General features: G+C 28.1%; 1 protein-coding gene across 1 annotated transcript; it reads left to right on the top strand.

Annotated features, from left to right (window-relative positions):
* The first annotated feature begins 2,225 nt into the window (after positions 1-2,225).
* LOC109182569 (lysine histidine transporter 2-like) lies at positions 2,226-5,526 on the top strand. The gene is made up of 6 exons (XM_019332721.1): positions 2,226-2,672; positions 3,402-4,182; positions 4,386-4,491; positions 4,788-4,879; positions 4,977-5,045; positions 5,135-5,526. The coding sequence occupies exons 1-6, from the start codon at positions 2,470-2,472 to the stop codon at positions 5,231-5,233; spliced, it is 1,350 nt and encodes a 449-aa protein (XP_019188266.1). The 5' UTR covers positions 2,226-2,469; the 3' UTR covers positions 5,234-5,526.
* Positions 5,527-15,035: the final 9,509 nt, after the last annotated feature.

Here is a 15,035-nt window from a genome sequence, read left to right as displayed (position 1 = left end):
AATGTGTATTTTGTTTAAATTGTAAGATTGCATAATTTTACATTACTTTGAATATGCATTTGTTTTATTTGTTTATTTGTTTATTCACACTATGTTAATATGTGAAATTATAGTTTAAAAACAAATATTACAAAAAATAATTATTAATTGAGAATTAGAACGGCACAGAATTTAGGTCAATTGAAATAGGAAATGAATATTAATAATTGACTGGAAATTAATAATGATTATAAACTGACTTAAATACCAAAAAAAATGGTCAGAAACCGTCCAAACAATATTATATGTAAATTGGTATAGTATTTTGTTAATAATAATTTACTGAAAATATTTAAAAAAGAATCTGTTATTAATAATTAACTAATTGATATGTATTTAAAAATAATAATTGACTGAGAATAAAAATTGCACGGAAATTAGGTCAATTGAAAGATGAAGTGAATATTAATGATTGATTGAAATTAAAAATGATCTCAAATTAACCAAAATAAAAAAGGAAATGGCAGACCGTCTCAACAATAGTATATGTAAATTGGAAAAGGAATCTATTATTAATATTTGACTGGAAATATTTAAAAAAAAAAAGAATATGTTATTAATAATTAACTAATTGATATGTATTGCAAAAAATAATTGACTGAGAATATAAATGACACGGAAATTAGGTCAATTAAAAAATGAAATAAATATTAATAATTGTCTGAAAATTAATAAAGATCTCCATATTAACTATTTCAAAAAGAAAATGGATTAACTATAGTATAGATAGATTATATGATTATCCGTTAACTCTTCCGTTAAAAAAAAAACACAAATCCTTATAGAATTCTAATATTAATGTCTTAATAGAACTCTAACCCACAAATCCTTATAGAATTATAACTCACCAATAGTCTAATTATAATATTAAAGTCTTAGAACTCTAACCCAATCTTTATAGAATTATAACTACACAATTAGTCTATATATTAATTCATTGCCCACTGGTTAGAAGTACAAACTCAAATTATTATGCAACACAACATCAACGGGGAATTCTGTGTTAAGACATAGTCCGATCAGGCACAACATCAACGGATAATTTTTGCAGGTATGTTTGTAAATCTCCTATCATGTTTTTCTGAAATATTAGTATATAAACAAATTGTCACTACAATATGCCGGATTACCGGCAACCCCTTAAGAATCCCCTCAAATTATATTAGTATATATTTAATATCTTATGTCATAATCTTTATTTGATATCTTCCATATTTGTTTTCAATATTACCATACAATTATAATTAATATTGACTATATTATCTTGCATTTGTAAATTTAGAATTACCTATTTAACCACACAAATTCAACATTCAATTATAACAACTTCAATATAATATTATCTTGATATACTTTAAATATTTATTTGAATATAAATATTTGGCATTATCCTTATAGAATTATAACTCTCCGTTAGTCTAATTCTAATATTGAAGTATGTTGGGATATTGATTGTTCATCCACACCATGAATCATTATATTATAATAACTACACAATTAATCTAATTCTAATATTAGTCTTAATAGAACTTTAACCCACAAATCTTTATAGAACTAGAACTACACCATTAGTCTATATATTAAGCCATTAGCCACTGGTTAGAAGTACAAACCACAACATCAACGGAGAATTTTGTGACAACAGAAAATTCTGCAGGTATGTTTCTATAATATTATTTGTATAAACAAATTGTCACTGCAATATGCCGAATTGTCAGCACCCCTCAAATTATATTAGTATATATTTAATATCTTATGCCATAATCTTTATTTAATCTCGCTTAATATAATTAATATTGACTATATTATCTTACATTTATAAATTTAGAATTACCTATTCAATTACACAAATTCAACATTCCATTATAACAACTACATACTATATAATATTACCAGACAAAATATTGGGCATTACTCGATCCCGTGAAAAATCTACTATACTATATGTGGCATTAACGGACAAAATACTTGAATAAAAAAAATCTACTATACTATATGTGGCATTAACGGACAAAATACTTGAATAAAAAAAATTGTGTTTAAATAGTATACTTTTATCTTTTAAAACCGTAGACAATCATATGAGAGAGTATAGGTAAGAGATGAGAGTGAAATATTATATTAATATATGATTAATTTATCTGATGTAGATTTAGACGGGACAAAAGTCAAACGACTATTTATCCGGCAGAGATAAAACAGGTATACCACCAAAGGCGATCGGGAAAACGATCAGAGTGAGTCGTTGTTACAGAGAGCTTTGAGTATTTAAGCGGAGAAGAGGGTTCATTCCAAACTCAACCTCTTTCTTTGCTAGTGTTTTCATTAGATCTTTCATATAAACTACACATTTCTGTTACATTTTGTAAATAAAAAAAAAATATATACTTATATATATAAATAAATAAATACAGAACCCCGGCCTTCAAGATGGGATTTGACAGAGAACTGGAGATGGGGGATTACAAAGCCGAGGGGGCTAAGCCGGCGGCCAATAAGGGAGAGGTGGATGATTGGCTTCCGGTGGGCTCCCAACGTTCTGGGAAGTGGTGGTATTCCACCTTCCACAATGTCACCGCCATGGTCGGCGCCGGAATTCTTAGCCTCCCTTACGCCATGTCCGAGATGGGATGGTATGTATCTATCTATCACTTAGTTTCTCTGATCTGATATGAATCGATTGAAATTATTAGATTAGAGTTGAAATTTTCAATACATGCATGTATGTAATAGTTGGTGTTGAGGGGGGAATTGTTGGACCAATGCCAAAGATCAAGTCTAGACTTGAAAATGTTTGGGTAGAGGCCGGTTTAGACCAGATGGTTGAGCAGAGGCCAATAAATGATAAAGGCCAAATTTAGTACTCATTGACTGAAATTGTCAGTCCAAGTGGTTAGAAATTGGTGGGCGGAGACTGATAAGGTTGTTTGTCCTAGCACCTCGTGATTGAGTTGTTTGCCCTAGCACATCGTGATTGGGTTTTTGCCCTAGTGACTAAAATTGTTGGACGGAGGCCGATAAGGGGGCCAAGTCTAGCACCCAGTGATTGGGTTGTTTGCCCTAGTACCTCGTGATTGGTTTTTTGCCCTAGTGACTGGAAATTGTTTGTTGGGCGGAGGCCTATAAGGAGGTCAGTCTAACACCTAGTGATTGGGTTGTTTGTCCTTGTGATTGGATTTTTTGCTCTAGTGACTGAAAATTGTTGGGCGGAGGCCGATAAGGCCAAGTCTAGCACCCATTGATGGATGAACGGAGGTGCAGAATTTTAAGTCTAGCATCTAATGACTACGACGGATTAATGGGTAGAAGACAAGTTTAGCTGGTAAGCGTTTGATCCTAACCTGAGATGTATGAATAAACAGGGGACCTGGAGTGGCAATGATGATACTATCATGGGCGATAACACTATACACGCTCTACCAGATGGTGGAGATGCACGAGTGTGTACCCGGGAAGAGATTCGACCGGTACCACGAGCTAGGACAGGCGGCGTTCGGGCCGAAACTAGGGCTCTGGATCGTGGTGCCCCAACAGGCTCTAGTGGAGATCAGTCTCTGCATCATCTACATGGTCACCGGCGGCTCCTCAATCAAGAAAGTCGTCGAGCTTCTCTGCCATGACTGCAAGCCCATCAAGCTCTCCTACTACATCCTCATCTTCTCCGTCGGCCAATTCATAGCCTCCTTCCTCCCCAACTTCAACTCCATCTCCTTCGTCTCCCTCCTCGCGGCGATCATGTCGGTCTCCTACTCCACCATCGCCTGGGGGTCGGCGCTGCACAAGTGGATCGAGTCGCACGCGGTGGACTACGGGCCGAGGTCGCATAAAAAGACGGACAATGTGTTCATGTTCATGAGCGCTTTGGGGGACATGGCGTTCTCGTACGCCGGGCATAATGTGGTTTTGGAGATCCAGGCGACTATCCCCTCCACCCCTGACAACCCTTCCAAGAAGGCCATGTGGAAAGGTGTGGTTATTGCTTATGTAGTTGTGGCTATGTGTTATTGGCCCGTTGCCTTCATTGGCTACCTCGCCTTGGGCAACCAAGTCAGCGACAACATCCTTCTCACCCTCGAAAAGCCCGTTTGGCTCATCGCTGCTGCTAACATTTTTGTGGTTGTCCATGTTGTCGGAAGCTACCAGGTATACACACAAACACACCTCTTCAATTCTATTCAGATCGGGTGGGCATTTCGATTTTCGGTTTTCGATTTCAGTTTATTTGATCATAACTATTTTGGTTTGTTATTAAAAATTGATCAGTCTATATCCACCACCTATCCATTACTTTAATTGCAAAATATGTTATTTAACGGTTTACCTAAAGACGATTATTTTGGATGCAGGTCTATGCCATGCTTATGTTTGATATGATTGAAACATTTTGTGTCAAGACCTTGAAATTCAAGCCCACCAAAACCCTTCGGTTTGTAACTAGGAACCTATTTGTTGGTACGTGTACTTCTAAATATATATTTTTATATACACACACATATTTCAATCAGCTCCGCTGATATCCACCACTTGAATCCACTCTCACCCACACACGGTGGGATGGGTGAATCCTGAAAAAGGGTGGGATGGGTGAATTCTGAAAAAGTTCACCAGGTTAAAAGTGAGGGTATATAAAGTGGGTCAAATGATACAGTCCTCTTTGACCCAGCCGACCCATTGCCATATATACAAATATTATGTTAGTATAGGGAGAAGAATTTGTTTCTCACCCTTTTATTTTCCCGGAATGGCAGCGTTCACACTCTTTGTGGGCATATCAGTGCCTTTCTTTGGCGGTCTACTTGGATTTTTTGGTGGCTTTGCGTTCGCTCCAACCACATACTATGTAAGCCAAATTTTATTTGAAATAAACAAAGTCAAAACCTTACTTTAATTTCACATGCCATATATATTTAATTTTTTTAATTATTAATTGATCGCAGATTCCTTGCATCATGTGGCTAATTCTCATGAAACCTAAGAAGTTTGGATTATCTTGGTGTATGAATTGGGTACGTTATTCTCTATTTTCTAGAAATGATTGTATTTTTTATTAAATTAATATGAACTAATAATTGCGTTTTTTTTGGGCAAATTTCAGACATTTATTGTGATTGGTATTTTGTTGACGATTCTGGCTCCTATCGGTGGATTGTGGAGTATTGTCAAATCTGCCAAAACTTATCACTTCTACCAATGATGATCATTCTAACTTCTCAGACAACTATTTTATAGTCCGATTACTTGGAAAGATCACACCGGCAAACATACAGAGGATATTTAGTTTATAGTCCTCTATTACAGGAAATAAAGTTTGATGCTGTGGACCCCTCTGTTCCTATTTGAGAACGACAGGGGGAAGGCTATGTTAGTCATTTATATTTTATATTCTCCTTTTGTACTTCTTCTTGATCTTGTTGTGTTTATGTTTCAGTATGACCTTTTCCATGTGATGATAATAAAATAATAAACTTCTCTGATCTTCTCCCAATTTCTCTCTTTCTCAATATTAGTGTTTGATGTGCAAATTATGATTATAATATTATATTAATATAATTTTAAAAAATAATAGCAGATAAAATTTTTTAAATAAAAATATTATACATGTAGCTAGTAGAAGGTTTTTTTTTTTTTTTTTTTGAAGGGACTCAGAAGGGTTTTTAAAACGAAAGAAATGATAAAATTAATAATTACGATATTGCTCCGTATTTTATAGCTGATCATTACGATTTTAATTATTATTATTATTATTGTAATTGTAATACTTTTGTTTATCTTTAGAATATTTTTTCTATATTAGGAATATATGCAATAATTGGTAAATATGGAAAATGATAATAAAATATTGGCCTTGTTTTTTTTGGTAAAAAATATTGGGTTAGCTTATCTCAATTTTGACTTGTTTGACTTAATTACACAACCAATATAAATGTTTGATTAATTAGCATTTTGTAACAGCTTATTATTCCAAAATGCTAAAATTCAAAAATTTGTTTAAAACAATTTTTTGAGAAAGTCATTTTACAAGCAATCAACTATTAGAACAGTTAATTTACCAAACATCTTTCTACAATCAACTAATTAAATTCATTAACCAAATCAACTAACATCTATTTACTAAACACCCTTCAATATGTTCATAATATTTTTTCAAGTACATTAAGATAAATTAATTGTAAAAAAAAATTAAATTTATGAACGAAAATATACAAATGATGTAACATAGACGGTTCAAATCCATTCCGACCATATGGGGATATATTTTCCTAGGCATTTGTTCCTCAGCCCGCCGCCCCTATTGACAATCAATATCATAAATTGTGTTGGAGAGTCAAGAGTGTACGAACGGTGAGTCACTTAGCCAGCCGTCTCTTAGGACTATATCAATAAGCAACCAAATAAATTGACTTTGCCAAAGTCCAGAAAAAAATGTCAAATAAGTTCTACAATTTTATACAAAGTTGTAACTAGTCCTTCAAACTTTTAAAAAGTGCAATTGAACACTCACTAACTAATTTATTGCATTGAAACCTTAAAATTGATTAAGGTCAGCTGCCTCGCGGAGATGGGTGCCTTAGGCCAGCCGCTACGCCGTTGTGCCTCCCTTATGTCTCTAGTGTGATTTGATTGATTTGTTTTCTTATTGGCCACTGAACGTAACCTGGCCAATTAAATAAAAAATAAAATAAAATCGTTTTTTTTTTAATAAAAAGTTATTATTAAAATTTATTAAAAATGCCAACTCAGCTGCCACGTAAGCAGATAACCTGCTAAAATTGAGGGTAACCTGCTATCAGGTGAAATTGCACATTTTTAGAGTGTTCAGTGGCCTAATTGCACTTTTTTTCGTTCAGTGGCCTAATTGCATTTTCAGGTTACGTTCAGTGGCCAATTTGAACCTTATTCATTTACTAGTTTTTTTACGCACTTTGTGCGAATGAGATAATGCTCAATAATTATTTTTAAATAAGTATTCCAAAGTATATCAATGCAATATTATATAGGAGATGTTCATGCATAAGTAAATAAATGTTGAATTTGTTTATTTAAATCGGTAATTTAAAGTATATAAATGCAAGATAATATATGAGAGATTGATTATAATTGTCACTAAAATAAATGTTTGCAACTTTGTAATAACGCTAGTCTAAATACTTAATTTTTAAGCGATAGTCTAAATAAATACTACTTTTGGTTTAAATTTCTCTAATTCTTCTTAATTCTTTTTTGGGTAGCATTGTTATTGTTTTCATATTCAATACATGTCCTCTTTTTTTCTTTTTTTTTTTTTGTTTTTTTGTTTTTTTTTATTGGTAGTGTTTCATGTGCAATTAGATTATTGGTAGCAGCATAGAGGGATTCATCATGCAATGAGATTATGGTGTAGGAAGTTTTAGATTTACCTTGCTGTGTATATGACTGAGATTTTAGTTGTAATATGAATTCTTTAGCGTACAAACACCTATTGATATTTAGTAGTGGTAGTTTTTTTTTCTACATGTTTCATGTGTTGTGAGATGTGCGTCGCAGGTTATCATGTGAAAGTATTGAACGAAATATTAATATTTATTATATTTGTATAAAATACTTGGTAAATAAATAAATAAATAAACAAATATATATATATATATATATATATATATATATATATATATATATATATATATATATATATAACATGTTTTGTATTATAACTTTGATATTTAATTACAAGATAATGTAAAAAAAGAAGACAATGAACAATGTAGTGAATATAATAAATTAATAAATTTGAAGGTAAGGAATCTTTGAATTGTAGAAAATAAAGATAATATAACTAATAAAATTATATTTCTTTTAAATTTTTTATAATGAATTTTTTTTTAAATAAAGCATTATAGACATCTAATTCTAAATTAATTAAATGCATATGTATTATTTTTTGTTGTAGCTACTAATTTATTTAATTAATAAGAGTAATAAAGTGTCGTACATACTTTTCTTCAACAATAATGAAATCAATGATTTTTTTTTTTTTAAATTTGAGACAAATTGTTTTGTGAGTTTGTCCATAACAATTGCTACAATTGCTGTTAATAGGGGATGATAATAAATAATTCAAAATATATGATTACAATAGATATTAATATAATGATATAGTAAAAATTAACTTACAAATTTTTTTAGAAGTTTTCATGGATTGATAAAATTTTGATGTATAAACTTGTTCAATTGGAGCTAGTAGGATGTTAACATTGTCAATTATTTGAAAAATGATCCTACCGTTTTAGAGTCCATGTGTAATTGTATTTATGATCAACAACTTTGTAGTTAGGCCGCGCAGGTCTGACAATGATGTAAAACAATTTTGTCCGATAAAAAAATAATAGTATAATATTAGTAATGTAATGTACAGTTGTACCATTATAAAAAAAATACAAAAAAATATTAATACCATAATGGCCTAAATCATTCCAAAAATGCAAAAGCATAATTGAAATATTAAGTTTTGTTCTAAATAATCAGACGCTATTTCAGCTTATCTATAAATACAACCCATGGGTTGACCTTTCAAAAAAAAAAGTTTTGTTCTAAATAATCAGAAGAAGATTAATTAAAAAAAAAAAAAAAACTTAACATAAATTTGTTTTTTTTTTTAATAAAAAAATTCAAGAAAATCAAATAATTTTAAAGTAGTTCCTGATTTATAATATTTGATGCTTAACTTTTAATGCTATGTATTTAGTCGAGCTAATTATTTGACCAAAGTTTATGTTAAATTTTATATTATATATATTTTTTAATACATTTTAACATATTCATAATATATGTTTAACAATTATGTCAATTATACTTGGGATGAGGTTCGAACCTAAGACCTTATATAATTAAGAGTATGTTAAGAATAATAAATAGTTAACGGAATATTCCGTTACTAAAGTTTAAACTAACGGAATTTAGGGTTATTTAATGGAAGAAAATAATATAATAGAGGGTAAATAAGGAAAATCATTAAAAGATACTAAAATCACAATAATATGAACCATTCATTTTAAGAAACAATTAGTACCGACATTTTTTTTGTTCCAGTTAAGGGCCTAACATTATTCGCTCTTATTAGATTTGTAGATTCTTAAACAGCAAAGATTGGATGCCTTATCTAGATTGAATGTCTTCCAAGTTTTACAGTTATGTATCGATGTGTTGCATTTTTTTTTTTTATATTGTTGGCATCTACTTATAGAGTTATAGTAGAGAAAATATCATTCATGCCTTACATTGAACTTTAAATTCAAAAATACTTTTTTTTAAAGGAAATTCAAAAGTAGTTTAGTCCTTTAACTAGTGAAATTATCCACCATTTTGAATATTCGAATAATATGATTGACTAAGTTATTCTATATATATTATAAATATAAATATATGTTATCATAGGCCAAATATAAAATTGTTATGTTGTGCAACCGTGTGCACCATACATGGTACACACGGTTGCAAATGACGTCGTTTCACTATTATGGAGTAACAGTGCCGTTAGTGGTACCGTTTAACTCCACCAATCATTTTTTCTATTTACACATCCATAACTTCATAACTATACATCTTGAAAATTTTTAATATATAATATGATTTATGTAATTATATTTACTAAAATAAATATGAGAAAAGAGGAAAATAATTTAATTGTAATTATTATTAAAATCAATCCAACGACCCATGTTAATCTTAATTACCATAATAATTATTAGACAATTATTATAGTTTTATACCTTAACTATATTCATTTTCACCATTACCGCCATTACTTTTTTTTTTCTCCTCCTCCATATCTGAATGAATTAACTGTAATTATTATAAAAATAAATTTAATGATCCATGTTTAATTGTAATTATACTAATATATATTTAATTATTAACATAATATTTATTAGTCAGTTATACTAATATCTATGCAATTCATTATTTAACTACTATAATAATTAGTACGTAATTATATTAATATTGTGCAATTATACTTTTATATTTAAATATAAAAATATATAAAGAGAGATTATCATAAATAGCAATTACACTAAAGAATAAGAATGATAATTTATTTTGTTCCCATAGTATTATACCTTAAGTATAATATATATATGTATATATATATATATATATATATATATATATATATATATATATATATATATATATATATAATAGACTAATAATTATTATGGTAATTATAATCAAGATTTTATTCAAAAGTAATCAAATGAAGGGCACAGGTAATTGCTATTATTTGAAGTAAAAAAAAAAAAAAAAAAAGTTTGTAAGAAGAGATTCTCCATGTTTAATTACCATAATAAATTTAGATGGTAAAGAGTATATAGTAATTACATATGATTACCATAATAAACCGATATGGTAATCATATGTTTACCATAATAAACCTATGGTAATTACATTGTTTATTATGGTAATCATATGTAATTAAAATATGATAAAAAAATTATATAAGAGAAATTATATTAGGAACTTAGATTAAGAGTTTTAGATTACTAAGGAAATTATATTACATTATTAGAAACTTGTATTAAGAGTAGAAAAATTATATAAGAGAAATTATATTAGGAACTTAGATTAAGAGTTTTAGATTACTAAGGAAATTATATTACATTATTAGAAACTTGTATTAAGAGTTTTGGATCATCATCATCATCCTTGGTGTGTGGGTTATATTTCGAGGTTGATTTCATGAAGCTTTGGTTTTGTCAAAAAAAAAAAAAAAAAAAAAAAAAAAAAGGAAAATTATATTAAGAGTTTTGGATTATTATTATTTGTTTTGAAAGTTACTGGCTCTATTACATTGTAGTATCTGTTCATATACTTTAGGCTTGAAATCATAATCTTCCAAATGGAAATCCAACCCGGGTACCATTAGACCACATAGTCCTGGTTACCGAGTATTATTATTATTATTATTATTATTATTATTATTATTATTATTATTATTATTATTATTATTATTATTATTATTATTATTATTATTATTATTATTATTATTATTATTATTATTATTATTATTATTATTATTATTATTATTATTATTATTATTATTATTATTATTATTTATTATTATTATTATTATTATTATTATTATTATTATTATTATTATTATATTATTATTATTATTATTATTATTATTATTATTATTATTATTATTATTATTATTATTATTATTATTATTATTATTATTATTATTATTATTATTATTATTATTATTATTATTATTATTATTATTATTATTATTTATTATTATTATTATTATTATTATTTATTATTATTATTATTATTATTATTATTATTATTATTATTATTATTATTATTATTATTATTATTATTATTATTATTATTATTATTATTATTATTATTATTATTATTATTATTATTATTATTATTATTATTATTATTATTATTATTATTATTATTATTATTATTATTATTATTATTATTATTATTATTATTATTATTATTATTATTATTATTATTATTATTATTATTATTATTATTATTATTATTATTATTATTATTATTATTATTATTATTATTATTATTATTATTATTATTATTATTATTATTATTATTATTATTATTATTATTATTATTATTATTATTATTATTATTATTATTATTATTTTTTTTTTATTATTATTATTATTATTATTATTATTATTATTATTATTATTATTATTATTATTATTATTATTATTATTATTATTATTATTATTATTATTATTATTATTATTATTATTATTATTACGGAGTAGTTATGGCGATCCCATAATTACGTCAAAAAGGGAATAGACATTCGGCCTATACAGTGAGGATTTGAGTATTGGCTTCATAACAGTCAAAACCAGCACTAATCGACACCATTAGAAGAAAATAACGTAACAAACCAAAAGTCAGATTACTTCTGTAATCAACGCAAAGAAAATAAGAACGTAACTAAGAAAAATATAATAATAGTAATTTATATCAGTTAGTGCATAAAACGCGATTCCTACATCTTATCATGTATTAGTATATATCACGGCAGAAACATGTATATTTGTAACTTTATTTGAATGAAAATAATTGAGGGCTGCTTTTATAAAAAAGGAAAAGAATAATAATAGTTTTAAAATCATTATTACAAATTTATTTATTATTCATCCAAAAAAATAATTATTAGTTTGATTTAGGATTTAGGATTTAGGATTGCCAGCATATGAGAATTAATGCAAAAGGAAAAGAAGTTTCGTGATTTTTTATTTTTTTTTTTTAAAAAAAAACAGTTTCTGTGATTTTATCATTACATCATTATTACAGTCAAATAATGATGGTATTTTCAAATTTATTATTTATTATAAAATCATTTCTAAATTTAATTATTAGTTTGATTTAATAAATATGTTCCTAAATTTTGGGAAAAAATTTTGTGGCTATCATTTTGTTTTAATATATATAGAGATAGAGAAGTCCATGAATTTCTAACAAATTAATTGGCCTAATTATATATAAGAGTAAATACCTAAAATGGTCCATCGACTATAGCAAAATTTACAAATTGATTCTCAACTTTCAATTTCACCCAATTAAGTCCTTAACTTTGTAATTTTAACACAATTTGGTCCTCTGTCTATTTGACCATTTGTTGACTGTGATTTTTGAGGATATATATGTAATTTCATGGTCCATCGTCGATTTTTTAAGGTTCCGGTTGCATTTCCAGACCGCACTGTTACATTTGAATCCACTGTCGAAAACAATCTACCAAACCCGATCACCTTTCTTCATCCTCCCTTTGGATTCAATGTAGTTGAATTCGCACCAGAGTGAAGAAGAAGACGTGTTTCCGAACCGGTGCAACGTAATCCTGGAGGCCTCCACGTGCTCCGACGAGAGCTGAAGGTTCTTCTGGAGATCGTCGATCACGGTCAACAAACGGTCAATTAGATGAAGGACCAAATCGTGTCAAAATTGCAAAGTTAAGGACTTAATTGGGTGAAATTGAAAGTTGAGGACCAATTTGTGAATTTAGCTATAGTCGAGGGATCATTTTAGGTATTTACTCTATATATAATTTAGTCAATTTAATGGATTTTAAAAATTCAATATTCACAATTAGTTATTCAGTAATTCAAAAATATCACTATATATGAAACTAAAATTTAAATTGCTTATCTGAATTAGTTGAGTTTGTAAGAAGTTAAAAATAACCCAATTTGCTAACTACCTTGTAGTGTGATGCATCCTGATTACCATTTTAATTGGATGACCATGAATATTTCTAAAATTAAAAAATAAAAAAATTCCAATTTGTCGGCAAATTATGTTGTGCATCCGTATGCACCCTGCATGGTGCATACGGATGCAAAAACGACATCGTTTTGCATAAAACCCGCGCCCTACTTTAAAAAAAAAAAAAAATCAGTTTCGATTCCCAGCAACAACATTATGTTATTCATTTTTAGTTCGTTCATTTTGGATTTTTTAGTTATGAAATTCTGGAAGTGTAGTTATGAAATTATGGATGTGTAGTTATACAATTCTGGAATTATAGTTATGCAATTTTGGAAGTGTAGTTATGCAATTCTGGAAGTGTAGTTATGCAATTCTTGATGTATAGTTATAAAATTATGGAAGTGTAGTGAAATTATGGATGTGTAGTTATGCAATTCTGAATTTTTTTTTTTTTTTTAAGTTAGACGCCATAACGCTCCCGATTTGTCTCATTCTGCAAGTGTGTATATCAACACAATATGCCCAATGAAATCAGTACTTAATTTTTACCAACCCTTATACCATGGACCAGGATTCATAGTGCACTATGGCCTGGTACATGTGTATGTGTCTTATATTGTGGTGTTATAAAATTCTGTACTTTTAAGAGTTTGGATTCTGTACTTGAAACAAATTAGTAATTGTGTCTTGTGTTAGAATTTTGTATCCTGTTGTGAAATTTTGTACCTATAAACACAAATTATGTACCCAAATCAGATTTGAAAAATAAATAAATATATAACATGTGTAAGTGTCTTGTGTTATAATTTTTTGTGTCTTGTATTATGAAATTTTATACTTACAAGTATGAATTATTTACTGCATCATTTCAATTCAAGGTTCATAATGCTATGTGAACCCTGATCGATGACATAAATGACCAGTTTTTACTACTATACACTAATTTTTACACTAAAATTCACTTTAAGAGTAGAACCCTTAGTACATTTGAAAAAATCAACCTCAAGGACACAAAATAAAAATATCAATATAATCAAAGAGTTAAAATAAAATTAATTCACACTATTTTAAGGGACTTTTTTCTTGCATCTCCACCAATAAATTTTTAGGGGGGGTTTTGTCAGGCTTTATGGCTTAAGTTAAGGAGAAATGTGAGAGGAGAAGGCTTTATGGGTTTTTTTTCTGCAAATGTTAATATTTTTGCAGGTGCAATTGGGCACACCTACAACATCCAAGTGACCCAACATACACGTAACCCGCATGCACGGGGCAAATTATGCTGTGAAACCGTGTCTACCTTGCAAGGTAGACACGATTCTAAAACTGTCATAATTGTAAATATTGAGTTCAAAAATTATGAACATAGCGTTTTTTAATTATAAACATAGAGTTTTGTAATTGTGAATATAAAATTCAAAAATTATGAACATAAAGTTCAATAATTATGAACATAAAGTTCAGTAATTATTAACATAGAGTTCAATAATTGTGAACATAAAATTCTATAATTGTGAATATAGAGTTCAATAATTGTGAATATGAAATTTAAAAATTATGAACATAGAATTTTATAATTATGAACATAAAGTTCAGTAATTATGAACATAGAACCGTGTCCACCTTAATTTCACGGCATAACAATTGCATGCACTGCATCCATTTCTCTCTTCACTCTTTTTCCTATTTGGCACTGAAAAAAACAACTCAAAAATTAAACTCTTGGAGATGCTCATCAACCATGTCGGGGCAATGAA

The sequence above is a fragment of the Ipomoea nil genome, unplaced genomic scaffold (genome assembly GCF_001879475.1).
Source record: "Ipomoea nil cultivar Tokyo-kokei standard unplaced genomic scaffold, Asagao_1.1 scaffold1074, whole genome shotgun sequence".
Classification (NCBI taxonomy): domain Eukaryota; kingdom Viridiplantae; phylum Streptophyta; class Magnoliopsida; order Solanales; family Convolvulaceae; genus Ipomoea; species Ipomoea nil.
Note: the sequence above shows the minus strand (reverse complement) of the source record. Positions and strands in the feature narration are given on the sequence as shown.